The 25,427-nt window shown below is 37.7% G+C and overlaps 2 protein-coding genes across 13 annotated transcripts in view; both read right to left on the bottom strand.

The window, feature by feature from the left end:
* Positions 1-560: 560 nt before the first annotated feature.
* On the bottom strand, positions 561-14,142 carry wdsub1 (WD repeat, sterile alpha motif and U-box domain containing 1). 2 transcript variants are annotated; one of them, XM_016238226.1, is made up of 13 exons: positions 14,120-14,142; positions 13,385-13,812; positions 12,110-12,297; positions 11,095-11,184; positions 10,916-11,009; positions 10,397-10,430; positions 10,236-10,276; positions 10,044-10,150; positions 7,894-7,908; positions 7,559-7,588; positions 5,733-5,912; positions 1,626-1,760; positions 561-1,541 (listed from the first exon to the last, which is right to left on the bottom strand). In XM_016238226.1, the coding sequence occupies exons 2-13, from the start codon at positions 13,780-13,782 to the stop codon at positions 1,390-1,392; spliced, it is 1,464 nt and encodes a 487-aa protein (XP_016093712.1). In that variant the 5' UTR covers positions 13,783-13,812; positions 14,120-14,142; the 3' UTR covers positions 561-1,389. The 2 variants fall into 2 exon arrangements, with proteins under 2 accessions (XP_016093712.1, XP_016093711.1); XM_016238225.1 differs by lacking the exon at positions 14,120-14,142 and adding an exon at positions 3,435-3,482 and having other exon boundaries at positions 10,916-11,012; positions 13,385-14,096.
* A 2,061-nt stretch (positions 14,143-16,203) lies between these two features.
* Positions 16,204-25,427, bottom strand: part of baz2ba (bromodomain adjacent to zinc finger domain, 2Ba) — a 41,468-nt gene continuing 32,244 nt past the window's right edge. For 6 of the 11 annotated variants that reach the window (XM_016238212.1, XM_016238215.1, XM_016238216.1 and 3 more), the window contains 11 exons: positions 25,218-25,359; positions 24,340-25,121; positions 22,510-22,777; positions 22,183-22,338; positions 21,037-21,197; positions 20,649-20,950; positions 20,008-20,143; positions 19,755-19,901; positions 18,671-18,954; positions 18,437-18,580; positions 16,204-17,636 (listed from right to left, as the gene is read on the bottom strand). In XM_016238212.1, coding sequence (XP_016093698.1) covers positions 17,480-17,636; positions 18,437-18,580; positions 18,671-18,954; positions 19,755-19,901; positions 20,008-20,143; positions 20,649-20,950; positions 21,037-21,197; positions 22,183-22,338; positions 22,510-22,777; positions 24,340-25,121; positions 25,218-25,359 — 2,679 coding nt within the window. In that variant the 3' untranslated portion in view covers positions 16,204-17,479. The remainder of the gene's footprint in view (positions 17,637-18,436; positions 18,581-18,670; positions 18,955-19,754; positions 19,902-20,007; positions 20,144-20,648; positions 20,951-21,036; positions 21,198-22,182; positions 22,339-22,509; positions 22,778-24,339; positions 25,122-25,217; positions 25,360-25,427) is intronic. The other 5 variants (XM_016238213.1, XM_016238217.1, XM_016238218.1 and 2 more) reach the window with 2 other exon arrangements.

Here is a 25,427-nt window from a genome sequence, read left to right as displayed (position 1 = left end):
TTATTACGAGAAACTAAGTCATTATTACGAGAAAATAAGTCATTATTACGAGAAAGTTTCTCATTATAACGAGATACTAAGTCATAATTTTGAGAAAGTTTCTCATTATTATGACTTACAGAATTATATTTTTTTATTTAGTGGAAACGGGCTTCCATATAATTGACATAAAACTCAGAGATGATAATACAGATTCATGTCGATAGATGGCAATGCAGTGTTTAAAACCTTTGTAGTATCGGTATAGGCTAATTAAAGAATATGAAGAAAAGCAATGCTATGCTAACTAAAGAAACATTGTATGCACCTCTACTTAGTTCTTAATGTATTATGTGGTTGCTTGGATATTGTGTGTACTTGTTACTGTAGATGGTTGCTTAGTGGTTTGCCAAATGCCTATCCCAAAGTCCCAAAGATTTTTTTCTCAATTTCTAAATCTGATTACTTAAAATAACACTCTTCTTCAATAAAATGCATGATTTATCATAGTTGCACAATTGTGTGGGACAAGTTACATGTCATACAACTTGTACATGAACAACAATGTACCACCATCAGTTAATATTAAAATGAATCACAAGCCAAAAGTCAGCTGTACAACAGGTTGATTTTATTTCTGCATGGCGTTCAGTCTCAAAGCAGGTTTATCCGAGCATGAACCACCCACCAGCTCATGAAGGTAAAGGTCTAGACTGTCATCAGTGCAGTCATATACATACGCTATATACAGTAGTGAAGCTATAAATCCAGTCACTTAACTGGCCACAATGATCATCCACTAATAAACGTATACCTGATTTTACGTATACCAACATCATTTGGCACGCATAACCCCTTTAAATGATTAATAGCTCATCCTAAAAATCATTTATGAAATAAGACTAAATTGCTTGAGGAATTTCACCGATATTCAGACCTGTGAGTCACGATGAGCGATAGAAAACAGCTGGAGGAGGAATCATAATTATGTGCTAGAAACAGTATAATTATGCCAGCAAACTGTCCACTATAGAGCAGAAAGGAGATGATAAACATTTATTATGATGTTTGAGGCCACTCACTCTGTTATGCTGGAGAAGTATTTCGCAGTTTTAGCCTGATTATGGACCACTTGCTCTTCAATCTTCCTGTGACATAACTACCGTCACTTTGCGGATGGAGGATCGCATGAAGCTCCCACCACATCTAATGGAACACCTCTCTCACTCTCAGGATTAAGGCTGAAATTGAGCTCGAGTCAATAGCTGAGACACATCACTATAGTCTGTTAAAAGCTAAAGCGCTAAAATTTACAGCATGCTAATGTCTAAAGCCAGTCTGATCTCAAATCAGTGCCATGGTGATCCAGTTCTAGAGAGACTTCCGTTCTGGGATCATTAGTATCTGAAATCACTGACAAGTTGTCCATCGTAAAATGGCCATTTTGAGCGTACGGTTGGGTGTCAGAAGAGTGGTCTGCAGGGGCAGGTTGGTCATAGGGCTGGTGCGGCTCTTCGTGTTGATCCAGCTCTCAATGGCCTCCCGTTCATACGAGTAGCCGTCTGCAGGCAGAAAACGAGAAGAAAATGTTTCAACTCGAAACAAAATCCCCAGTCAAGCAGGTAAACAGACTCGCAGACACTCACCGGCAGCGATCACTGGGTCCTTCATGATCTCGCGCGTGATTGGACAGAGGTACTCATCGGGAGTGCCGTTAGAGACAGGTGCCATTTTTAACTCCTCAATCTTCTTCATGACTTTACACCGCAGACCCAGAGATTCTGAGAGAGCACAAGAACACTTCAGCACCACCCAATCACAGAAAAGTGGGACCCTCAAGTACAGGTATCAATACATCTGTGCTAACAGAACAACGGTGGTTTGGCCTCCAATTTCAGCTGAGTGTCCCACTCTTTCTGTAAATGCTGGGCACAAACTGGAACTAATGTAGACATAATGTGCAGCACAAACAGCAATTCTTTAATATTATTGTAAGCAGGCAAAGGCAAAATAAGGCAAAAATAAATGAGCATGAGTTTAAAACAAAAACAAAATATGCAGTTTCGCTGAATTCTGAGTATACATCTCGTAAATTATAAGTTAAGTCCTATTCCATCTCATCTCCTTCAAGCCATTTCTCCTGCAGTTGTACCTGCACTCACTCACATCATTAACACATCCCTTCACACTGGTGTTTTTCCCTCAGCATTTAGACAGGCTTGTATAACCCCACTAGTTAAGAAACTCACCCTTAACCCATCTCTTTTAGAGAACTACCGGTTTTCCTTCTTCCGTTCATTGCAAAAACACTTTAACAAGCGGTGTTCAACCAAGTCTCTGCCTTTCTCACACAGAACAACCTCCTCGACAGCAACCAGTCTGGTTTCAGAAGTGGACATTCAACCGAGACTGCCTTGCTCTCAGTTGTTGAAGCCCTAAGACTGGCAAGAGCAGATTTCAAATCTTCAATAGTTATCTTGCTGGATCTGCCCGCTGCTTTTGACACGGTTAACCACCAGATCCCTATTGTGCAAAGGGCATCTCAGGAACCTCACTCCAGTGGTTTGAGTCTTACCTCTCAGATAGGTCCTTCAAGGTATCTTGGAGAGGTGAGGTGTCCAAGTCGCAACATCTAAGTACTGGGGTGCCTCAGGGCTCAGTTCTTGGACCACCTCTTTTCTCTGTCTACATGGCATCACTAGGTTCTGTCATTCAGAAGCATGGCTTTTCATATCACTGCTAAGCTGATGTGCCCTCTAGAAACTTGCATTCTGCAAGTGAACGTCGCTTTATTGTGCCATCCCAAAGAGGCACAAAATCACTTTCACGGACTTTTAAATTAAATGTTCCCTCCTGGTGGAATGACCTGCCCAACTCAGTCCGAGCAGATGAGTCATAAGCCATCTTCAAGAATCGGCTAAAAACACATCTCTTCCATCTTTATTTGACCCTCTTACTCTAGCACTCTCTATTCTAATTCTATTCTTTAAAAAAAAACGTGTCCCTTTTAGACTCGCACTTTATTAATTTACTGCTTGTTTTCTAAAAAAAAAAAAACTAATGCTAGCTTTTCAAATATTTTTGTATTCTATCCATTTCTTTTCTTTATTATACAATTAACAAAACCAAAAAAGGCCTCTAACACTAGCTTGCTCTATTCTGTCTGTTTTCTTTATATTTATTATATAATTAAAAAAAGAAACCTTGCTACATATACTGTTAAGCTAACTGAGACTTGTTATAGCACTTGCATATCATTGCTCTTTTGTTGATTTTGATTGCTTCCATTGTCCTCATTTGTGAGTCGCTTTGGACAAAAGCGTCTGCTAAATGACTAAACGTAAATGTAAGTTTGACCTTTGTCTTTAAGAATTGAGAGTTTACATTTTGCAGTTCTTTTGCAGTTCTAAGTTGTTGTTTTTTTAAAGTCAGAATTGTGACAAAGACACAGTTACCTTTTGATTTTTTATCCTGTGGCAGAAACGTCCTGTGGTGTTGAGCACCTAAAGTGTAGCATAAATGTGATGGGTAATAGCAAAATAAAGGTGACAAGCAAGTGTCCTCATAGGACTATAGTAACAGCCAAGCACCCCACAAATCAACGTGAATGGATATAACTGGTGAAAATAGACTTATTAAAGGTGAACAACTATACCACTGGGACAATACGAAATTCTGTCACATATGAATCAAATTTAACATCAAAATTATGTATAATTAATGTATCATTTGTAATGTATCATTTAAATGCTGATCTGTGTTCAACAAACACTTACATTTAACAGCTCAGTTAAATTAAACATGCAGCTTTTTGTCTGCGGCAGATATTATATGTTTGGTGTTTACTGTAGATTTAAATAAGATTCAAAGTGGGACTTTGAAAATGTTGGAACAAAATACATATGAAATTTTAATAGTAAATGTAACAATTATAACTTACAAATAAAGCTACATAAAAAACCAAATAGCAGGAATTATTAGGTTTAGTAAATAGTGAGGCTGACATACTGATGCAGTATTTATTTCTGCAGCAAACTGCATCAAATTGCACAGAAAATGACAAATGTCTATAATATAAAAACAATATCCCTGTTACTATCTGTGTGAACTATTTACTAAGACAGTGCTTCACTTGTTGGTGATAGTTAAAATCCACCATACAGAGACTCAGAATGACTTTACTTCTGTCAAACATCTCATTTGAGTTTAATTCATAAGTACTTATAAATCACTAATTACCTGTAAACCAGGAAATTACCCATTTACTTGGTGCTCAGCTACAGTTACTTTTGTGTGCATGCACAAGACCTTCTATAGGACTAAATATCAAACTCGGAGAGTGGACTTTGCCTGCTCATTATTGCAGCCCACAACATGCCACTGCTTTATCTGCATCTGACTGCACTGAGAAAAGCAGACACAATGGCCTGATGTCATGGTGGGCAGCGGAGGAAATCTGTTAAAATGTCATGCTAAATGAAATGAGGTGATTCTACTCTCATGGTGAATTGGACAGGGATTTCTTTCACTTTATTTTCAGAAGTGCACATTTAGGACTAGATTTCTTATGTAAATAGCTGCTGGTTTTTGGACTAAAGTGGAAATAATCAGCTTTAATGCACACAAACTCTTCTCTGGATGCCACACAGGCAAGTGCTTTACATAACTCAACAAATCCAATGTTTACATTCCCTACAATCTCTAGGATTACACATTATGTAGGCCACATTTTCCATGATTTTTCCTGAAAAAAACTCCGAACTCAATCAAGACTTCCTGTTAGGTAATGTATAAAAGACATGGGAATACCCATGTTACTTTATATAACTCCTCATGACATGACACGACATCAGCTGAGGTAACATTTAGAGGTTAAAGGGTTAGTTCACCCAAAAATGACAATTCTGTCATTAATTACTCACCCTCATGTCGTTTCAAACCCGCGAGACCTTCGTTCATCTTCGGAACACAAATGAAGATATTTTTGATGGAATCTGAGAGTTGTCTGACCCTGCATAGACAGCAACGCAACTGAAATGTTCCCAAGTCCAGAAACGTAGCAAGGAGATCTGTAAAATAATCCATGTGACATCAGGGGTTCAACCGTAATTATACAAAGCTACGAGAATACTTTTTGTGCTCAAAAGAAAAAAAAATAACGACTTTACGCTGTTTATGTAATTCGGATATTCTCTAAAATGGCGCTACAGGGTGATGCGGAGGAGACGAATTGTTGAATAAAGTCGTTTTTTTGCGCACAAAAAGTATTCTCGTAATAGTAGCTTTGTATAATTACGGTTGAACCCCTGATGTCACATGGATTATTTTACAGATCTCCTTGCTACGTTTCTGGACTTGGGAACATTTCAGTTGCGTTGCTGTCTATGCAGGGTCAGACAGCTCTCAGATTCCATCAAAAATATCTTCATTTGTGTTCCGAAGTTGAATGAAGGTCTTACGGGTTTGAAACGACATGAGGGTGAGTAATTAATGACAGAATTGTCATTTTTGGGTGAACTATCCTTTTAAGGTCATTCCTACACTATTATGATGCGATTTCTACCAAGTCCAACACTAAATTTTGTGTGTGTGTGTGTGTGTGTGTATATATATATATATACATACATATACACACTCCTTTGTAATATATACATAGAGAGAGACACGCAATTTATATGTAGAGTACATCCAGAGTCTACAGCATGTTATGGGAGATGAATACAGATCTGGAGTAATGTGTGCTGTAATTTTACCGATGTGCAGCTCAGAGCTGAGGGTTTCCTTGGTGAGAGAGAGCAGCTCCTCTCCATCGATGTTATTGGATTTAAACATGTCAATCACAGCCTCTAGCCCCTCCTCACGTAACCATGCCAACACATCCTCCTCAGACCACTCGCTCACCATCAGTCTGGAGTGTCCACTCGACTTCCTGCCTGACAGACAGCAACAGGATGTGGTATGTTACCTGGATATGGTCAACGACATGCACTTTTTTTTGTCCCATCTATTAATTTAGTCAAAAATACATTCATAAAATGTAATTTGAGTTGCAGCAATAGCCTTCGACATATAATGTAGCTGCACCTCAGGCAAGCAAAGTTTCTCTCTCTCTCTCTCCCTGTTGTTTCCTGTCTCATCTAGACTGTCCTAACAAAGGCATAAAAGGCCCAAAAATATAACTTAAAAAAATGCAATTCATACATATAATGATGGGAATACACCTATTATATGATGAACATGTTCTTAATTTCTGAACTAAAATTAATTTTTTGGGATGTTTGGGAGATAACTGTCCTGATGATATAATGAGAAAAAAATTATATCTTAAAAGGAAAACTGTATTAAATAATTAAGCGTAAGGTTTTATTTTTTCTTCCCCCACCAAATCAAAAACATGTGACATAACAGAGAGGACCCCTGGTGATTGTGTGAAATTTTATCTTAAAATATCAGATAATGGTATATTTTCATGTCTTGACACTCCTAGTAAATCTTTGAATTATATGAATTAATAATTCATGACATTTGCAATAATAAAATACTGATTACTGAAAAATTGCTGTATGAAAAATGTATTACATTTTACTTGTTATTTGACATTTTTAGAGTAATTATATTTTACATTTTCTTGGAAATTGTCCCAAAGCTTTTCCACCTGAAAAACAAAAGACCACTTTGAAAAAGGTGATTTTTTTTGTTATCTCATGTGAAATGTATCAGCAAAACTATGAATTAAGCCAAAGACGAAGAGTGAATTCTTAATGAGACTGCAGGTCAACACTTCTCAAACTGCATCTAATGCATAAATCATGAGGAGGAATGTTCTACAGCATGTATCCGCTCAGGATACTTTGACTTCCTCGTGTGTGAGAGCTATTATTTTGCGATTCATAATGCAGATCTCATCAGATTTCCTCCACACAAATGCAGTTAAACCAGACAGAGTAAGTAAAGCTCACTAGAGCTCACGGAGCGCACTGTGTTTGGACTGAAGGCTGCTGCTGTGATCCATCACCCCAGAGAAACTTCTGAAGGCCGTGAGAAGAATACATCTCATTCTACTTCTTCTTTGTGTATTCGTTTGGATACTTCACCACTCCTGTGTCTTTGAATAGCGGTGAGTAATTACTGAACATGGTCAGCAGTATTACATGCACATAACTTGTGCATAGCGTGTGATTTACTTATTTACTCATTTCCAAATATAAGTACTTATTATAAGTGTACCGTAGTGATTGACAAAAACGCTGTTTGGAAGATAAATTCATGATGTACTCGCTCATTATATACATTTTGCAAATTTTGAACACAGAAAAAGTTACATAGTGCTGCTTTAACAAAACGGCCCCCAGAAGTATAATTTATTCATTCTGCAGACACTTTTATTTAAAGCTACTATTCAAGGGATATATTTTTTATCAGTACATATGTTCCCTGTGGATCAAATCCATGACTTTGGTGTTGCTGTGCAATTCTTTACCCACTTGAGCTTGCAGGTGTAAAAATAATCCATAAATAAAATTGTTTTTAGATGTTTTTTTAATGTATCAATGTACTGTATGGTCTGGATTTCTCTTACCTCCACTGCTTAAAACCGAAGCAGCTTCATCTGAAAAGAGGAAGATGGGAACAAGCATAATTGAACATGAATTCAGGAACAGTTTTCCTGACATCATAGTTAGGTTATGGTTTGTTTATAATATATTATATTATTTGTATCTCTTGAGCTCCGTAACAGCAGTAAACACAAGCTTTAGCAGTGTAACAGAACAATGCAAACACTGCTCAGTTTGTATTTTTGTTGTCAAGTGTTTGTTTGTTGAGTTTATTTATTGTGCACTTAGTGCCAGTTTGTGTATACTGTTTGTTAGTTACAGCCAAAACAAACGATAAAAATGTATAATACACACTCACCAGGAAGAGATTTGCCTTCAGTTTCAGGAACCAAACAGGAGAAAATGACAAAAGAAGAAAAACAAACAATCATTTTGTTGAACAAACAATCATTATTATCGTTCTTAGAAACGATAATAGATAAAAGAGAGAAAAATTATTTTCCAAAGCAATAGGAATTTGTGTGTTTGTGTGAGAGAGAGAGAGTCATTCCTTCTCAGCAGTACAGTTTTCTTTTTACCTCCATCATATATGATTTAATATACTATATAAAATATTAAACTCATAGTTGTTTTTAAGATCATTAAAGGGACAGTCCACCCCAAAATGAAGATTCTCATCATTTAACTGAGAACATAAATTATGTGGAACATAAAAGAAGATATTTTGAAGAATGTTGGTGTCTAAATAGCTCCAGTTCCCATTGATATATTTTGTGTTTTGTTTTTGAGAAGAAAGAAATGCATACAGGTTTGGAACAAAGTGAAGGTGAGTATATTATGACAGAAATTTTATTTTAGGGTGAACTATCCCTTTAAATATTGGGAATCATTCATTACTTTTTATTAAAAACATCAATTGCAATAAATTGAACATGGAATTAATTTGAAAGTATTTTACTATTTTGTTTTGAGTAGATGTTGCCATTTTTGCCACATCCCTTTTAACACACTGGCAATGTATTAAAGGGGTCATATGATGCGATTTCAAGTTTTCCTTTCTCTTTGGAGTGTTACAAGCTGATTGTGCATAGATAAGATCCCTGAAGTTGCAAAGACTAAAGTCTCAAAACCAAACAGATATTCTTTATCAAAGTTAAGACTCTGCCACGCCCCCCTAAAACGGCTCGTTCTAACACGCCCCCACATATCTACCCCACTATGTGAGAATATTTGCATAATGCCGCCCAAATGTGCACGCAAAGAAAGAAGGTGTGGTTTCAGTAACCGCAGTTAGTGTTGAAGCAGCATGTCAGGGAGACGCTGTGTGTTTCTAGGCGAAAGCAAAAGCACTTTATTTGGCCTTCCAGAAGTAGATACATTTAGGAATCTTTAAGATCACTTACAACAGAACAGCAATGCATTTTATGGACGACCGTTTCGTGAACCTAGGAGAGGAAGTAATTCGGACTTTGCTATGACAATCTGGTGCTTCTGAATCAGCGACTGTAAGTATGTTTTGTTATTAGTTTAAGTATTTGCTATTGACTGTTCAAATGCGGAGTTTTGCGCATCGTGTGTGTCTGTGTGCGCACGCGTGTGTGTGAGAGAGAGAGACAGCGTCACATCACAGTAGAGTCAGCTGTCTTAACCGCGGCTTGTGTACTGCATCATTACTGTGTCTGTTCCCCTTTCGGGCTTGAACTGATGGTAAAACTAATGACATTATTTACTGTCTTTACATTTATTTTGATAGATGAAGCTCGCGATTATGGTAAGGGGCGTTACATTTCCGACGAGTGCTTGCGGTGTTCGGCCAATCACAATGCACTGGGTCAGCTGGCCAATCAGAGCAGACTGCGCTTGTCGGAAAAAGGGACTTTGTAGAAAACGAAGCGTTTGAGAGAGGTGGGGCATAGAGGACTTACAATAATGTACAGTATTTGAAAAATAATGTGTTTTTTGAACATTAAAGCATGTCAACATATTCTGTTACACAAAATACACCAAATAATGATCTTTTAAAAAGCATCATATGACCCCTTTAAGAAATATTCCAGGTTTTTCTTTATTTTATTCTATTTTTCTGATCAAAAACACATATTTTAAAAGGCAATGATTTTATAAGTTTCCTCTTTATCCTCAATTTTATTTAGCACCCTGGTAGTCTTCTGACAATGTCCCTTTAGCAAAAGACAGGTCCTTAATGACATCATCCTCCAGGAAGTGACTTCATTTTGAAGAACGTATTAGCAACATTCCATTCGGTTTCACATACTTGTATAAATCTATCTAAACAATTTTGTAAACTATGAAATTTAAGCCGACACCCTTATGTGCCTGAGCTTGACCAGAGCATATTTTTCCAAATAAAAAATTGCCCTTTTATAGAAATATTTTTGAGAGGGTAACAGAGTTTAAAAGGTATTATATAGCAGGAATGACCCATATTCATTGTAAATGTTACTTAGTAATGCAGTTTGAATAGGTTTTCAAAGCTCAGGAACCCACCCTGAGCACCGCTGCCATCCTCTAACATCCAGATATTGACAGTTTTGTCCATGGAGCCGGTGGCGATGAGAGGGGCCGTGGGGGAAAAAGCACAGGCCGTCACATACCTGCCCAACAGGAAGAGACCAATCGACAGGGTTCAATGACTTACACTGAGAGTTCAGACCTCAGAAATCATGGCTCACAGCTCACCTGTCATGCTGGTTAAGTGTGTAGAGTAAGACACCTTCGTTCTGCAAAGAACAACTAGTTATTATAAACGCAAACATTATGCTAATTACATCTAAGCTGTCAATCATCTATTATTTTTATTGGTTTGACAGAAATATATGATGAATATGAATGAGACTCACAGCTTGATACACAGTCACGGTCTTATCCACCGATCTATGGGAAAAGAGAGAGTGACATTTAAACGGCATGAGTCAGGCGAGCCTCTATGGCCTTTATGTGCAGTAAAACTGAGTCTGTCTGTGTGCTGACACACTGTGGATGAAGAATCAGTTTCAGCAGAGATTATTAACAAACAGACTTCAAAACCAGCACTCGTACGGTCTTCACACTGCTGATGTCTGTGATTACACAGCACCACCAAGTGGGTAATAGTGGAACTGCAAGGAATGGATCAACATTCTTTTACATTTATGCATTTGGCAGAGGCTTTTATTCAAAGCAGCTTGTACTTTTTTTGTTTTTTTTCAATTTATGCATTCCCTGGGAATCAAACCTATGATCTTTGCATTTTTAGTGGCGTGCTAAGCAAAGTAAGGCCAAATCATTTTAACAAATTCACATTTGTCATTTTCAATGTTGATAAAATAATTTTTGAATTAAAGTAAGGAATTACGTAGGTATGTGTGTGCATTACTGACCCTGACACCAACATCTGTCCATCAGCAGAGTAAGCACAGGACAGAATGGGAGCAGACTGACCCGTCAGAGTGTGAGCGAGCTGCATCTTAATGCCTGTGGATTAACAAACATCATTAATCACAAACACACTCGTTAAAAACACAGAAGACACAGGTGTGCAGGTATCAGATGGTGCTACCTGCAGCAGACAAAAGAGAAACAATCCATATCTTCACCAGACTGTCCTGTCCACATGAGGCCAGCCGAAACTGAACGCAGCCATCTGTGCCTGTGGAAGAGAGACATTAGAGGAAATGTTACAAAAGCTATTCTGAAACTATTTTGCAGGTTGCCAAAGCTACAAGATCATAATTTGAAGTAGTCAAGCCACACTTCTGAAGTAGCTACTACCATTCAAATGTTTGTGGTTAGTGAGGTTTTATTGATTGATTGATGTTTTTAAAAAAAGTTTCTTGTGCTCAGCAAGGCTTTATTTAATTAGATCAAAAATACAGTAAAAACTGTAATATTGTGAAATATTATTACAATTTTAAAAAACTGTTTTCTTTGTTTCTTTATATTTTAAAATGTGATTTATTCATGTGATGGCAAAATTGAATTTTCAGCAATCGTGCTGCTTAATATATTTGTGGAAAACGTAATGGTCATTTATTTGACCATTTTTTCAGGATTATTTCATTCAAAATAATTGTAATCTTTGTAACATTATAAATGTCTTCACTGTCACTTTTGGTCAATTCAATGTGCCCTTGTTAATTAAAATTCTTCATTAAAAATAACTTTTTTGATAGTGTACATTTAACCATTTGTGACTATATCCTGTATAATATATGTATAACCATTAGATGATATTTATTTTTACATTACCTAAATTACATTTATCTAAATTAGGGTGACAGCATTAAACCAAATATAAATTTACAATTTATAATAAATTAAACTAAAAACATGATAATTAATATTGTTCAGTCAAAAACAAATGATGAACAGCAGCAACTGAATATTTTGCTCAAATAAAGACATTTTTGATCAGTGAATCTGTTTATTTATGAACTGTGCAAACAAATCAGTTCACTAAAATGCATCTGACTTTACATTTAGGAGAGTGTGTCTAAATATTACTAAAGCTTACTCAGATACATCAAGGTAATGTTTTGTAATTTGTCGGAACAATTGAAATCCAGGAATTGTACCCTTCATTATCTGGGGAGCAAACTGACAGCAGGAGACCCCGAGGTCATGGGCGTTCTTCTCCGCATGGAGATGGTTCATATTCAGGTCCCACAGCCGCAGGTCACCATATGTGGAGCCGGTGATGAACAGCTGAGCGCAGGGAGTGAAAGAGCAGGCCACTATACTGGTGTCAGTCACTGCGCCCGTCCTAAACAGCAACACACACAAGTGACAATCAAACAGTTTGATCTGGTGCAGTGCAAAATAAATCTGCCTTAAATCTAACACTATCATACAAAAAGAATGGCTTGATTCACTATGTATTTAACAACATTTAATGGCCCAAACCTGCAGAAATGAAAGAAAGAAAGAAATATATTACTTGATGAAACACAATAATTATTAACATGGTAAATACCAATTCATTTTTAATTAAATTCCACTCTGATTGTATTTTTTATATTATTTTGCCCTTCATTTATTTATTTTCTGTATTTAATCTTTTCTGTATTTATTTAGATTTATTTATTTATTTTACTTTATTTATTCCCACATGCATTTATTTCCATATTTAAATAAAGCCACATTTTATAAATAATACTGGACTGACAAATATTGATTTGACTATACTGACATTATTGGAAAAAACAAAACAAAACAAACTGAATCGCAAGTTGCATTATGTATGTTAAGCGTAATACATTATATATTATTAGTGACTGTAATTGAAAGTAATTATTTATATTACTGTCTCTGAACTGTAATGTTACACTACTTTTGCGTTACTTTCACCAAAATAACTACAGAAGTACTTTTGCAATGCGTTACTCCCAACACTGATGAATCTGATGACGTTGTCTTCTGTAGAATTGCCTGATAGCTGAATCAAATTTGTTTAATAATTGACGAATTTGGCAACATTAACATTGTTACTGAACTGAACTAAATCAACACTGAACTGAATAATGACCCGGTTTTCTTGTTGCTTTCTTGTAATTCAGCTGCTTATAGCAAGTTCACACTGAATCAACACTGAACTGACTTGAGCTGAATGACACTACTGTCTTATTTTAAAGAGCTGCTTTAGAGCAGAACTTGATTTTGAGTTTGCATCATTGATTTTCCTGTCTAATTATTATGAAGCTGTTTCGAAACAGTATATATTGCACAGCACTTAATATGTTGACCTGGCTTGACATTTATTTATTGCAACATTTTTATTTATTCCTCTATAAATAAGTCGAGTGGAGCACTGCTCATTGAATATGTAGATCAGTAATGGGAAGCTGATGTACCTGAGCAGGGTCCTGGAGGTAAAGTCCCACAGTGCGATGGTGCCATCGGAGCCTCCAGACACCAGGAAAGATGAGTCTGGAGAGAAGGCGCACACCCTCACTGGACTCCGGCCCGGGTGCTCCAGGACGGCCTCGATCTCTCCGGTGTCCATCGACCACACCACGGTGGTGGCATCGGTGGAGCAGGAGGCCAGGTACTGACCGCAGGCGCTGAAGCAGCAGTAGTGCACCCCGTAGCCGTGTCCGGACAGCGGGGAGAAGGGCAGCTCGCTGAAGTCTCGTGCGGAGTAAACGCAGATGCTCTTATCGGCGGAGCAGGTGGCCAGCAGAGCGCCGGAGAACGCGCAGCAGTTCACATCGTCTTGATGACTTCGCAAGGTGCAGACCAGAGACACCATGTTTGTGTTTATGTCTTGTCTGCCTGTTCCCTTTAAATTCACAGGAAGAGGACGTGTCTTACATAACGGACAAAACAACAGAATTCACGTTTAGTCTAACGCTAAAAGCTGGAGTTTGACGCATTATTCGAAACAGACAAACCGCTTGATATTACAAACGTGCTTCGCAAGTTGTTTAAACCGACGAAAAACGTGTTGTAATACCTTTGGTCACTCCTAGACAGCATTACGAAATTATCCAGTATCATGTTTAATAATCTAGTATTACATTTCAATATATTTGACGTATTTTTATTGTTTATGTCCAATGTAAGCGGTGTTCGAAGACGTGACGTACCTCTCGCGAACACTTCCTGGTTCTGTCACGTGACTTCCAGTTTGTCCACGTGGTTTTTGTTTGTTTATTTATTTAGTCATGTATTAGACGCTTTTATCCAAAGCGACTTACAAACGAGGACAACAGAAGCAATCAATTGTAGTATTAAAACAACAGATCCCAAACTAAAAGCTAAAACTTTATAAATACTACTTATTTGAAAAATAAAGAGATTAAATAAAAATGACAAATGCATCCAACAAAATTTCAAAACTTAATTTAAATGAAAAACAAAACAATTCAAAATATTAAAGAACAAAAGGTATAAGAGTATAATAATGATTCTAACATAACACTAAGCCAAACACCAAAAAACCAACATTATATGTATGTAAATGTACATACACATTTATAAATTCAATATATATATATATATACATATATATATATATATTATTTCATTTTCATTTAGTTTGTTGAAGTATTAAAATAACTCAAATTAAATACACCTTAATAAAAGACCTATACAGACATAATGTAACTAAAATTAAAATAAATAACAAATACAAATCAAATGACAGTAGTTTATCAGTCACCCTAAAAAATAAGACTGCCAAACACACATGCTAAAAAACAACAACTTACTTGCACATAGTAAGAAATGGTTATAAAAACTGAAACAGAAGCGAAACAAGTACTAGGAAAGAGGAGAAATAAAAAGCAATACTTATTTTAAAAATACATTTTGTCACATTTGTGTTTTGTCACTTTATCAGACTGCTATAATTGTGTGTATTTGCTTATACATTATGCGCAGCCATATTCATTTTTATGTACAAATTAACATTTTAATTTAATCATTATGAATTCAATCACATTTCTTAAGGCGTTTCCTATATTTGATGTCTTTCTTGCTGAGATTTAGCTTATTGTTAAATCTCTTAAACTCATTGATAATAAGAAAAACAAGTTTCATTATCATCCTTACTGGTTGAGGTGTTGTTGTTTTTTCTCACTTTCCTTTATCTTATTGTATTTCAATGCAGTTCTGTTTCTTGTTGTATTTTCTTTCTATATATATATATATATATATATATATATAAAATTATTTTCATGAAAAAATACAAATAGTAAAATAAAAAAATAAAAAGAAAGAATGAAAGAAAAAGTATTTAGAGGAACCTTAATCTTAAATATTTAATAGTTAAATATTCAAGTCCTAATGTGTTGGAAAATGGCAATTCGTTTTCAACCTTTAAAAAAAAAAAATTCTTGCTACCTACACTGAACAAAATTATAAACGGGTGTGGCATATCAAGATGCTGATTAGACAGCATGATTATTGCACAGGTGTGCCTTAGGCTGGCCACAATAAAAGGCCACTCTAAAATTTGCAGTTTTATCACACAGCACAATGCCACAGATGTCCAGCATCTTCACCTCCAAGATCATCTGAGACCAGCCACCCGGACAGCTGCTGCAACAATCGGTTTGCATAACCAAAGAATTTCTGCACAAACTGCGGCGTATACGACAGCGTGTTCCAGTTCCTGCCAATATCCAGCAACTTCGCACAGCCATTGAAGAGGAGTGGACCAACATTCCACAATCAACAACCTGATCAGCTCTATGTGAAGGAAATGTGTTGCACTGCGTGAGGCAGATGGTGGTCACACCAGATACTGACTGGTTTTGGCCAGCCTAAGGCACACCTGTGCAATAATCATGCTGTCTAATCAGCATCTTGATATGCCACACCTGTGAGGTGGATGGATTATCTCGGCAAAGGAGAAGTGCTCACTAACACCGATTTAGACAGATTTGTGAACAATATTTGAGAGAAATAGGCCTTTTGTGTACATAGAAAAAGTCTTAGATCTTTGAGTTCAGCTCATGAAAAATGGGGGCAAAAACAAAAGTATTGCGTTCATAATTTTGTTCAGTGTGTATATATGGGTTAAACACTTGAATAAAAATGGTGAATAAAGGCATTCATTTAGTAAAATATTAATTTAAAAAATTTTTTTTTCACTAATAACATGACCCGTAAAATGAAAGAAAACAAGACCACTGCTAAGGAATAAAATAACACATTAGACACTGTCTGGATTTAAAAACATCCTTTTAATAAGTCCGTGCCAAACATCCACACACTCGCACAAACACACGCTCGCACTCTCACATACACACACACTCACACACACACACACACGCACACACTAGTGAAAAATAATGCTCCTACAAAAAGAACGCTACCATTTGTTTCCCACAATATCTTTAAATAAAATAACTTCAAGTACTCTGACGCAGGTACAAAAAAACTCAGTTCTAGCTGCCTCCAGTGGGCCACGACGCACGCGGGTGCTTACCGAACGCCTGCTGTCCATCTCTGAGCGCCTCTGGGGCCAGCCAGCTTTCATATGGGTTCAGATATGAGTTTTGTACAGTATGCCTTTGAGTGGAGGCCTTGATGTGTTGTATATAAGAAAACAATAACATTACAAAAAAGGGAAAAAAACGAAACCAAACAAAAAAGAACAAATTATTTTCCCTATACCCTGTTCTGAAGGGCAGGCACTACTAAGATTAAGGAGACCACAGTGTTTTGTAGAGGATATGTATATACTGTACAAACAATAAATGTATATTATTAATCACTTTAAGACTAAAATTAATTGCTACAAACGTTCTAAGGCATAAACAATATCCAATGTCTGAAACAATATGTACACATCATTCCAAACAAGACTCAATATATTGACATTAATAGACAGTATGTACACATGGGTGCCTCCTGCTTGTCTGCGTGTGTGTGTATGTATGTATGTGGGTGTGTGTGTGTACAGTGATGCCGTTAATTCACGTTCAGAGGGTTGAATACTCTAATGCCACATGGCACAGAACAGTGTAAACAGTTTCTTTTTTTTCTTGGCTTTGTTTCATATTTGGAAAGGAAAAACACACAAATAAACATTCCATTAGATTTAAAGCAGTTTTGCTGTTTCTTCCTTTTCATAGAAAATGAAGAGTGGACCTTTCTTTTATTTAGTCATAAATAATCATTAAAAAAATTAAATACATTCACTATAATATTAACGATAAAGTAAAAATACAAAACCAAAATAAAAAGATATTTACAAGTAGTGGAAAGGGATTTTTCTCCTTAGTACAGCTCTGATGGTTGAAATTTCAGTGCGATTTCTCTTTTCTAGAAGGAAATGGTATTGCACAAAGACACCCGCTGTCTTGTGTCTCTTTGGGTGTTGATGTGGGATTGGTCGGTCCTGAAGGCTCTGTGTCAAAGAGAGAGCTGCGACTCCTCTGCTTTTGAGCCCCGGTCGCAGGTTTGAAATGAAAAGCTTGTGGTGGTCCGAGACCACCTCAGTTAGTCTGCTTCAGCAGCTCAGTCCACCGCTTCTCAAAGAACTTCCTCATGTTGTGCCCGGCCCGGCCAATGTCAGAGTTGTCCTCATTGAACTTCTCGCAGTTGTCGAACACCAGGTTGACATCGATGATAAACGTTTCTAAATTCTGATACCTAAAGAACGGGGTCGGGGGGGATCAGTTACTGCATTTGCATCTCATTATTAAAGAATCATATAACACTTAAAGTTTTTTTGTATGTAAGTATGTGCTACACATAATGGAAGACAGTGCTAAATATATTTTATTTGTATTGTTAAGAAGAAAATAGTTTATTTAGGGAATTAAGTTTTTATTTAAATTTTTTTTCATATTTTAAAGGACACAGAGCATAACCTATATTTATTGTGATTTTATTGACATGGATATTATGTTCATTTATAAAGTTTATATTTTTGTGTAGCATTTATTTATTTGCTTTATTATTTGTATTAATATTTAATGTATATTACAGTCATTTATTTTGGTGGAAAGGGTTTAAAAGGGAAAATTGGTAATTTAGGCATTCACATTTTTATAAACGGATTTTTTACATTTTAAAAGTATTTTATTTGAGGATACATGGAGATTATTCTTATTTGCTGTTATTTTCTTGATGTGGACATATGTTCAATTGTATAGTGTATATTTTTGTTTATTTATTTATTTGTGCATTTATATTTATGCTTATCAATAATTATTTGAGTTATTTTATCCCAGAGCATTAATAAAAATCTTAATACATAAAATAATTTTCAAAATAAAATGCTTTTAACTATACATATTTGTTTTATACAATTTATGAAAGCATTTATTTTAATAAATTAAATAATTATTCAAATAAAATTTTGGTTAATTTTCATCTTCCCGTATTTCATGCCACCTTCCCTGCTTTTACTTTTTCACATTTTTCAAAACCGAGTGAGAGACACTTACTGGCTGCTGACGAGTTTCTCACGGATAGTGGAGAAGTCCATGGGTTTTTTAATTACTTTGCGGTACCCTGGGACAGATTTGAGTTTAACCGGTGTGAGGAAGGGCCAGGCGTCCTGATGACGTTCCAGTTCAGCCAACAGAATCCTGAGAAATTCAAACATACATGAGAGCTGCATTAAAACAAACATCGAAATCCAGGAATACACACAGAAAGTAACAGAATGCGGGTGATACCTGCACAGGCCCAGGTCCCGGTTGTTGTCTCTGGCTGTTTTGGCTCTTTTTACACAAGCAGGGCTGTCCGGTTTGGGTGCTGGGGGGGTGGAGGTGTTCTTCTTGGCCTGGGTGGAGGTGGTGGCTGCTTTCTTTGGGGTGCTGTTGTTGCTGCTGGTGGCTTCTTCTTCACACGTCTCAGTCTGCTTCTTGCTTTTCTTGGCTGCTTCTGTTGCTTTTTTTCCTCCAGTGCTTGGTGGTGCACGATTCGGAGTCTTCTTAGATTTAGGTGACTGACCGCTTGCCTGAAAGAGTGTTCAGGACTAGTTCAGATTTACAGGTTCATAATGCTACATGTTTACAACACATTAACATATATGAATACACTTAATAACACTCCAAATAAGTCAATGAACACAGTACACATAACTGCTCACAGTGCTAGAGTACATAATTATAACTCATTAGCACTTGCAGTCACTTTCTGTCATTTCCACTGATAAAATAACGAGAAGACTAGAAAAAATACATCATTATTATTAATGCAAAAAAGGGGTATGCAATACAAATCCTTTTAATAGGTCAGTGTTTTAATAGAGTTTAATAGAGCATTTAAATAAATGCTATTCTTTTGAACTTACTATTCATCAAGACTGAAAAATATGTATCAAGTTTCCACAAAAACAATATATTATTAAGCAGCTCAACTGTATTCAACACTGATAATAAGAAATACTTCTCGAGCATCAAATCAGCATTTTTAGAATGATTTCTGAAGGATCATGTGACACTAAAGACTAGAGTAATGATGCTGAAAACTCAGCTTTGCATCACCGATATCAATACAATGCTAAAATATATAAAAATAGAAGTGTTATTTTAAATTATAAAAATATTTAACAATATCACTGTTTGTACTGTATTTTTAATCAAATAAATAATTCAAATAAAAAAATAAAATCTTAATTATCTAAATATATAAATAACAAAAATCTTAATATATAAATAACAGCCATACATATAGACATAAGCTCATCATCTCAGAGACATGCCCCTCAGCAAATGAGAAATTGTACTTGTGATGAAGTGAACTGGAGGTGGTTACCTTGGAGATGCAAGCAGGGCAGTACCAGTCTCCCTCTGGGATGTTGGTTATCTTAGGTTTGTGGCAATAGGTGTGACACCCCTTATCACAGCCGTCACACAGCAAAAGCAGGTCTTCATTATCACCCTTTCGGCACATCTGACAGTACTGCACACAAAAAACAGGCATATAAGTATGGCAACTGTCTGCAACATATATTGTAGATGCATAACAAAATAAGTGAACCCTGTGGTTTGTGCATGACATGACTTACCACTTTCATGATGGACCTCTCCCAGGCGATGGATTTCTGGAGCTGCTGCAGACACATAGCCAGCTGAGAGGAGCTGCGTACCTCGCTCAGCGCCTTCCGCCACAGCTTCATCCCCGGAGCAATCTCTTCCTCTCCCCTGCGACACACAAAAACACAACGCACAGATCAGAGAGGGGGTTTATTTCAAACCTGTAATTTGTCCTTAATGTCTGTATCAAATTGAGTGGCTGAGACCCTGAGATTTCAACAGCACACACATAAACACACACACACACACACACACACACAGACTATATAGTGTGATAGAATTCTGTGGCATGACTTCACAGCCATACATGAGGACGGAGAGCTGTGTGTACCATGCACTTAGAAGTATTAGAAAACAAATCAAGTTTTGATGTTTTTGAACTCCGTCTGTGCACTGCTGATTAAAACCATGCAGCCAAAAACAGGAAAGGTGCAGGCAAGGGAACGAGAGGAAGAAAAAAAAAATGAAACACAGCACGAGAACCAAAATCCGACACTGGAGCCAGGGTGAGAACGGATGGACAGACGAGCAGAGAAGCCCCAGCCAGCAGAGAGAGGGGGAGGGGGAGGATGAGGAGGAGCAGAGACGAAGGCTGGCAGTCTGGATGACCTACCCTTCCCCTCCAGCGCTAGTGGATGGAGCAGGCGCGGGGACAGTGACTGTACCCACATTATCCAGTTTGATCTGGATGGTGGTCCCTAAGGGGCTCCGCAGGTACCTTCTCTCAATGTGACGCTCCAGCTCTGCCAATCGCGCCACTGCGATGTCTAGCGGATTGCTGGGTCGACGGACCAGGCCTTTCTCCGAGCTTCGCTCCTCCTGAGACTCTGCCCCGGGGCGGGGCTTGGGGAGGGCCTTGTGCTCATAATAGACCAGGTCCTCTCTTTCAGACTGTGGTTCAGGATATGTCCAGCCCTGAAAAGCAAAGGATTGTGGGGTATAGGTTAGTAGAAGAAATTACAACGATTTGATGCATTTCTGGAAGCTGTACAAAAGCTCACCTTGACCTGCAGGCTGGCGGACGTGACTTTGCGCTCCAGCTCCTCCACCTGTTGCAGCAGAGCGATGTCGGTCTCCATGGCCTGCTCCTCCACACACCACTCCTGCAGCGTCTCCACGGAAACCTGGCCTTCGTCGAGCTCTGAGACCTCCATAACTGCCACTGCAAACAAAAAATAAGACAGCCATAAGACCCCAGGAGAAATCACACCCGTAAAGCACATCACAGCACAATTCAGCTCGTTCTGACAACTGCATGCTCGGCTGAGTCAGTTAGACAGTGTTTTATGAATATTATTTATGACTGCAAACAAGTCAGATAGTATATTGTGGTTATTCGGATTTATTTTATTTGCATTCTAAATCAGTTAACCTCAAATCTGAATTTGCCAAAATGTGCTAATTTCTTTTCTTTAAAAAATATACTGGGAAACACTTTATTTTACAGTACGCTTGTTACTTGTTCTTACATCATTTATAACCGTTATTTGTGCATAATTACATGCAACTAACCCTAAACCAAGTATATGTTGTTAATTAATATTACTCAGTACTTAATGTATAATTACGCTGTAACACTGCAAGTTCTGTCATCATTTACTAAAATGATTAACCAAACAGTTGACGGTAGCCATTGACCTCCATAGTATATTTTTCCATACTATGGAATTCAATGGCTACCGTAAACTGTTTGGTTACCAACATTTTTCAAAATATCTTCTTTCATGTTTAATAGAAGAAAGAAACTCATTCAGGTTAGGAACAAGTAAAGGGTGCGCAAACAATTACAACAATTTTCATTTTTGGGTGAACTATTCTTTTAAATTAAGTGTTACCATATACTTCAGTTTTAAAACATTCAGTTCCTCTTTTATGGAAGAAATCGACAATAAAAAATGACAAATTAAATGAAATTTAGTTTTGTTATAAGTCTTCCTTGGATTTCATCTAAAAAGGAACATGCAGTATGAAGGTCTTTTTCCATCATTTTATGACAAATTAGGTAAATGTGTTAATATGTTAAAATGGGTTAACGATCAATAAACAATCTCTGGCAGCCTTTGTCTGCTTGAACTGTTTCCATGGCTAAATCTGTAAGATAAAACACACACAGGCACATTGTGTTATTTCATAGTGATTGAACTCACCCTCTCGGTTCTTGTTACAGGTTTGCGTGATGAGCTCCATGGATTTCTGCAGCTGTTTCTGCAGGGCTCTCTCTCGGATGCCTCTGCTGTGAAGAGCGTTCACTAGTGCTTTCAGCTCCTCCATGTCTGTCACCTTCCACCAGCCCAGCAGCATGTCTGCCAATCAGACAAAAACATTTCCATCAACAACCGCAAACAAAACTTGACTAATGACTTGTTGTTGAGAAAAGTAAAAACTGAAAGTGCAACATTATCATTTAACAGCTAGGTGGAGTAGCATTTGTTTGCTTTATTTCTGAGTGATTTAGTTGATGGTACTGCACTCACTCTCTGGTATGGGCAGGGGTTGAGGGTGGTCGTGGTTCCTAGGAAGGTCCAGTGCCATTGGAGAAGAAGCAGATATAAGCTTCTCCCCAGTGGGAACAGGAGAACCACTTTTGCTGGTTGAGACGCTGGGTGCCAGCAGGGGGCTGGCGCTGCCCTCCACTGAGGGGTACATGTGCAGGGGGCTGCTGCACAGGGGGAGATTGGGGCTGATGACCCCACCGGACCAGTTGCCCAAAGGCAAACCAATCAGCGTTCCACCTAGCTTTACCTGGGAGGAGATAATGAGAATGCATGAGATACACGATGAGCATCCATTTCATTTAGATCAGTGCTTCTCAACTAGGGGTCTGGGGCCCACTACGGGGCCTCAACAAACCTCCAAGGGGGTGTCAAAATGACTTCAAATTATTTAAAATAAGAGAAAGCAAACATTAAAATCAAGATATTTCCTATTTTAATTCACCTACTGTACAACTGTTTGGAAAAACCTGTATATGTGACCCTGGAGCACAAAACCAGTCATAAGTAGCATGGGTATATTTGTAGCAATAGCCAAAAATACATTGTATGGGTCAAAATTATCGATTTTTCTTTTATGCCAAAAATCATTAGGATATTGAGTAAAGATCATGTTCCATGAAGATATTTTGTAAATTTCCTACCGTAAATATATCAAAACTTAATTTTTAATTAGTAATATGCATTGCTAAGGACTTCATTTGGAAAAGTTTAAAGCCGATTTTCTCAATATTTAGATTTTCTTGCATAGTTGTATCTCGACCAAATATTGTCCTATCCTAACAAACCATACATCAATGGAAAGCTTATTTATTCAGCTTTCAGATTATGTATACATCTCGAAAATGGACCCTTATGACTGGTTTTGTGGTCTAGGGTCACATATATGAAGAAGCCTAATTTTAAATGTGTGATTTCTAGACCCGGAAAAGTCATGTAAACAAACAAAATCGTAAAAAGACATGAGAATTTTTATAATGAATATAAATTTTTTTGGTTATTCCAAGCTAAAACATTTTATCAGGTAGAAATTGTAAGAATATATATATATATATATATATATATAATTTTTTTATACTTATACTTAATATTTATCCAGTAAATCATGAATAACTGGAACAGTCAAGGGGCCTTTGAATATTGTTGTGGACGATGGAGGGCCTTAATAAAGGTGAGAGCCATTTATTTAGATTTGAGCCACACAATTTAGAAGAAATATTTAAAAAGACTATTTTATAAAGACTTTTTTAACTTTCAGGTGCATAATGTTTTCAATATCTAATAATTTTTTTTTTATAAATATCTAATAAAGTTTGTTTAAAACTACATTACTTTGATCAGTGACACAAGTGACAACTTTTTATAATACAGTCAATTAATTTAAACTATTACATTTCTGTCTGTATGTTAAAGAAAGAACATCAATCAGTTAACTGTATGTTATTATAACATCAATTTGATAGTTTTTTTTAAATATATTGTATTTTAGTTTCAGAATTTTTGGTTTCAGATTTTCAATTTGGTGCAACATTAAACTATCACAACCAATCAGAACATGTTCGAACGTTCACATCATCACCACACTTAGGCATATTTCATATAGCCATGTGAAGCAAGACTTTGAACCATTGAGATATCACTGTGTGCGGAGTGACCTAAAGTAACGTGAAAGAAATAGAATGCAAACAACTACAAAATATCTTGGTTAGGACAAAAGTGCTAATTAACTTGAAAGAGATTTATTGCTTGTCACTTTATCATGTTGGACACTGTAAATATGAAATATATATTTCAAGTAGGATGGATAATTACCTGCAAACTGAGGTTGCTGATCCCACCAGGTGAGGGGTTCAGAGGGCTTGCAGGCACAGAAGGGGGAAGCAGGTGATGGTGCGGAGAGGAGGTAGATGGTGGAGGTGGAGTTTTGGGCCGTGTGCTGGCGGTGTTGCTGCTGGGTAAGGACTGCGGGTGTGCCGACGGCTGGAGGAGGGAGGTGTCGTCGCAGGGTGAGCGAGGCAGCAGGCTAAACCAGTGCCCGCTGCGCTCGCTGAGGACCTTGAGCAGCTGGTCGTTGGCCAGGAGCTGAGTCTGCGCCAGCTGCTGTGGCTGCAGGAAGTGTGCAGGGATGCCCAGCTGCAGAGGAGGAGGGATTGTGTGCTCTGCGCTCGGGCTGCTGGCCTCTGTCAGCTTGGAGGTAGTTGGAGAGTGAGCTGGAGATGATGCTGATGTAGTTTCCATAGCGACTGTTGCCGGGCAGCCGTTGTGGGTGTGGCAGAGCCCATTGGCCTCAACAGGTGTGCGAGGCAGTTCCTGACACTGAGGGCTTTGTGAGGGGCGGAGCTCTGGAGGTTGAGGGGGCGTGGTCGCAATCTCTGTTTCCTGCTGGTCTTTTAGTGGGGAGGAGCGCATCTCTTTATTTGCCTCGTGATCAGGATCGATGGGCTTCTCCTCCTCCTGTTTCACCTCCTCCTTCACAGCCCCCTGTATCTCGTCATGCTGATGATGCTGCAGAACTTCCTCCTTAGGCTCCTCTTTGACCCACACTGGAAAGTTTCTCAGCCTCTCACGCTCTTTCTCCAGCTCCTGGACCCCTACATGAGAGACAGAAGGAAAACATAATTAGTGTAAAATTAATGGTGTGGCTGTATGCAAATGCATTTATGGATGGAGGGATGTGCAGACAGACTCACCTCCACTCTCTAAGCCCTCTATGTAAACTCCTCCACACTGCGGGAGGACCCAGTATCTGCGGCGGTACCGGTCCTGCCCGTACGACATGGACCGCAGGGCATGAGACGACTCAAACAGCTTCCGACGGATCAGGTTTTGCTGCTGTACTCACACAGAAATACACATTTTTGTGGGACTATATATGTAATTATAATAGGGCAGCACAGTTA

This window comes from Sinocyclocheilus grahami, unplaced genomic scaffold (genome assembly GCF_001515645.1).
Source record: "Sinocyclocheilus grahami isolate Dianchi unplaced genomic scaffold, SAMN03320097.WGS_v1.1 scaffold534.1, whole genome shotgun sequence".
In the NCBI taxonomy this organism is placed as follows: Eukaryota; Metazoa; Chordata; class Actinopteri; order Cypriniformes; family Cyprinidae; genus Sinocyclocheilus; species Sinocyclocheilus grahami.
Note: the sequence above shows the minus strand (reverse complement) of the source record. Positions and strands in the feature narration are given on the sequence as shown.

Excerpts from the sequence above, each read along its gene's own strand:
- wdsub1 (XM_016238225.1), bottom strand. The coding sequence starts at position 13,782 with ATGGTGTCTCTGGTCTGCACCTTGCGAAGTCATCAAGACGATGTGAAC. Across the intron at positions 12,298-13,384 it reads ACCTCCAGGACCCTGCTCAG|GACGGGCGCAGTGACTGACA; the intron begins GTACATCAGCTT and ends GTTGCTGTTTAG. Across the intron at positions 10,151-10,235 it reads ACACTTAACCAGCATGACAG|GTATGTGACGGCCTGTGCTT; the intron begins GTGAGCTGTGAG and ends CCTGTTGGGCAG.